Below are 2,446 nucleotides of genomic sequence, written 5' to 3' on the forward strand. Positions count from 1 at the left end.
TATTTATTTATTTTTTTATTTTATACCCTCGCGTGATATGTTCAACTCTTTGACCAACTCGTCATATTTTTTTTTCAACATGTCATTTTCCTTTTTTATATTTTCTTGTGCAACATTTTGCTGCTCTATTGTATCCTTAAGATTTTTGAGTTCATTATTTAATTGAGTAATTTGTTTTTCATTTTGTGAATTCATTTTTTCCAAGTTATCATGTTCTAATGTTTTATTTTTTAATTTATCTTTCATTTTTTTTAATTGTGTTTGTAATTTTGTAATAATATCATTACCTTTATTGATTTCATCTATAGCTATATTAATTTCATTTTCTAGTTTAAAATTTCTTTCTTTATATTTTTTTAATTCTGTTTCTAAATTAGTGTTTGATAATTTGATACTTTCAAAACTTGAATTATTTGATAGATTACTTTCACATTCTTTTTCATATTTATTTTTTAAATCATTAAATTCAAGAGTAAATGTATTTTTATATTTTTCAAGTTTTTCTTTTTCAGATTCTATAGATTCTTTTTCTTTTATAATTTTTAATAAATTAAAATTTTTTTCTTCTAATTCATTTTTTAAATTTTTTATTTTACTATTAAGATGGAAAATTGTAGTTTCTTGTGTTTCATTCATTTCATGTAATTCATTACATTTATTTTTAAAATTGTCTACAATTTTTTTTAATTCATCATTTTGTTGATTATATCTTTCTTCTTTTTCTATAATTATTTTCTGATGTGTTTCTTTTAAATTATTAATATCATTATTTAATGTATGATTAAAATTATTGGTTAATACTTTCATTTTATTTTCTAATTGTTCTATTGTTTTTTGAAAATTCTTTATATCTATATTACTTTTATTATTTTTTATAAGTTCATCATTTAATTTGTTTATAATTTCTTTATTATATTCTTTCACATATGTAATATTATTACAAAGATGTGTAATTATATTTGCATTATCACCTTTTTTAAGAACTAAAGATAAATGAGTTAATTCTTTAAACTGATTTATTTCTACAAGATTAAGAATAGCATTTCCATCACATATATTTACTTTATTACTTAATAATCTTTTATCATTATAATAATAGGAATTATTATAATCTGAATTTTTATGTGCTTCAAAATTATTTCTGTTCTGATTACCTGCCATACCATGTTCCTCACTTAAATTATAAACATTACAATTATTATTATTATTACTATTACTATTATTATTGTTGTTAATGTGATTATTATTTGTATTATTATTATTTATATTATTATTACTGATGCTGTCTTTTAAACTACTGTCTGTAAAAATTAAAACCGCATTCAACCGTTGATCCTCCATATGCTCATAATTATCATTCTCTAAAACACATTCTTCTAATAAATCTATAAATTTAAATGGAAATAAATTAAAATTTATAACCAACTTCTGTTCCTTCTTTATCTTCTCATAATTCTCTTCATATAAATCAAGATAATAAAAAAAAAATTCTTTCTTATCATCAGAAAGTTCTAATCTCATATATGGTTTTCCTCCTGGGCCTTTTAAACTATTAATCTTGACAATTAAATAATCTGTATAATCATGTTCTCTTTCTTTTTTTAAATAAAATTTAATTCTTTTACAATATATCATACCATTCTTATCATATGTTTTATAAATAAAACTCATATCTATAGGTTTATATAAAATGACCGAATTATTATTATTATTATTATTATTATTATTATCAGTTATTTCGGTGTTATTATCATAAGGGTTATTACTTCCGACATTAATAATATGACAACCATTCAAACTGTTATTCTTATAATTATTATTCATATTATTCACATTATTCATAACACTCTCATTATTTGTATTACGTTTATTACATATAATAATGTCAGTATATTTTTTAATACTATTATTTATATCTTCCATTCTATCTCGACCATCCATAATATCGTAATTCACTTGAAAGTTGTTCTGCACGTATCTATTTTCCTCAGCTTTTAAACTTACCTTGCTTCTATAAAGAGAATTATCATTTATATTATTTAAAGAATCATTTCTTTTTTCGTGTGATTCAAAATAATTAGTGTTACTATTACAATTATTATTACTCATATTATTATTATTATTATCTCTTGAAATATTTCCATTGTCCGTCTCATTGTTGTTATATAAATATTCATTATAATTATGAACGGAATTCATGGTTACACAAGCATAGAAACATATGTTTATATATATATATATATATTTATATATATATTATATATATATATGTGTGTGTATATTCTTTCGAATATCCTTATTCACACTTATTTTTAAATATAACAAGTGGAAATGTCTAGTAAATTCATAATATCAAAGGTTTATAAATTCATAAACTAAACAAACATAAATCAAAATATATATATTACATATCAAATAAGTACTCAAACAATATATATATATGTAT

At 19.8% G+C, this 2,446-nt stretch overlaps 1 protein-coding gene across 1 annotated transcript in view; it reads right to left on the reverse strand.

The window, feature by feature from the left end:
• PGSY75_0607600 (putative spindle assembly abnormal protein 6) overlaps positions 1-2,199 on the reverse strand; it is a gene marked incomplete at both ends in the record, with an annotated part of 2,720 nt that extends 521 nt beyond the window's left edge. Inside the window, one exon of the mRNA XM_018784656.1 lies at positions 27-2,199. Within this exon, the coding sequence (XP_018642711.1) occupies positions 27-2,199 (2,173 nt within the window).
• Positions 2,200-2,446: the final 247 nt, after the last annotated feature.

Source organism: Plasmodium gaboni, chromosome 6 (genome assembly GCF_001602025.1).
Source record: "Plasmodium gaboni strain SY75 chromosome 6, whole genome shotgun sequence".
Classification (NCBI taxonomy): domain Eukaryota; phylum Apicomplexa; class Aconoidasida; order Haemosporida; family Plasmodiidae; genus Plasmodium; species Plasmodium gaboni.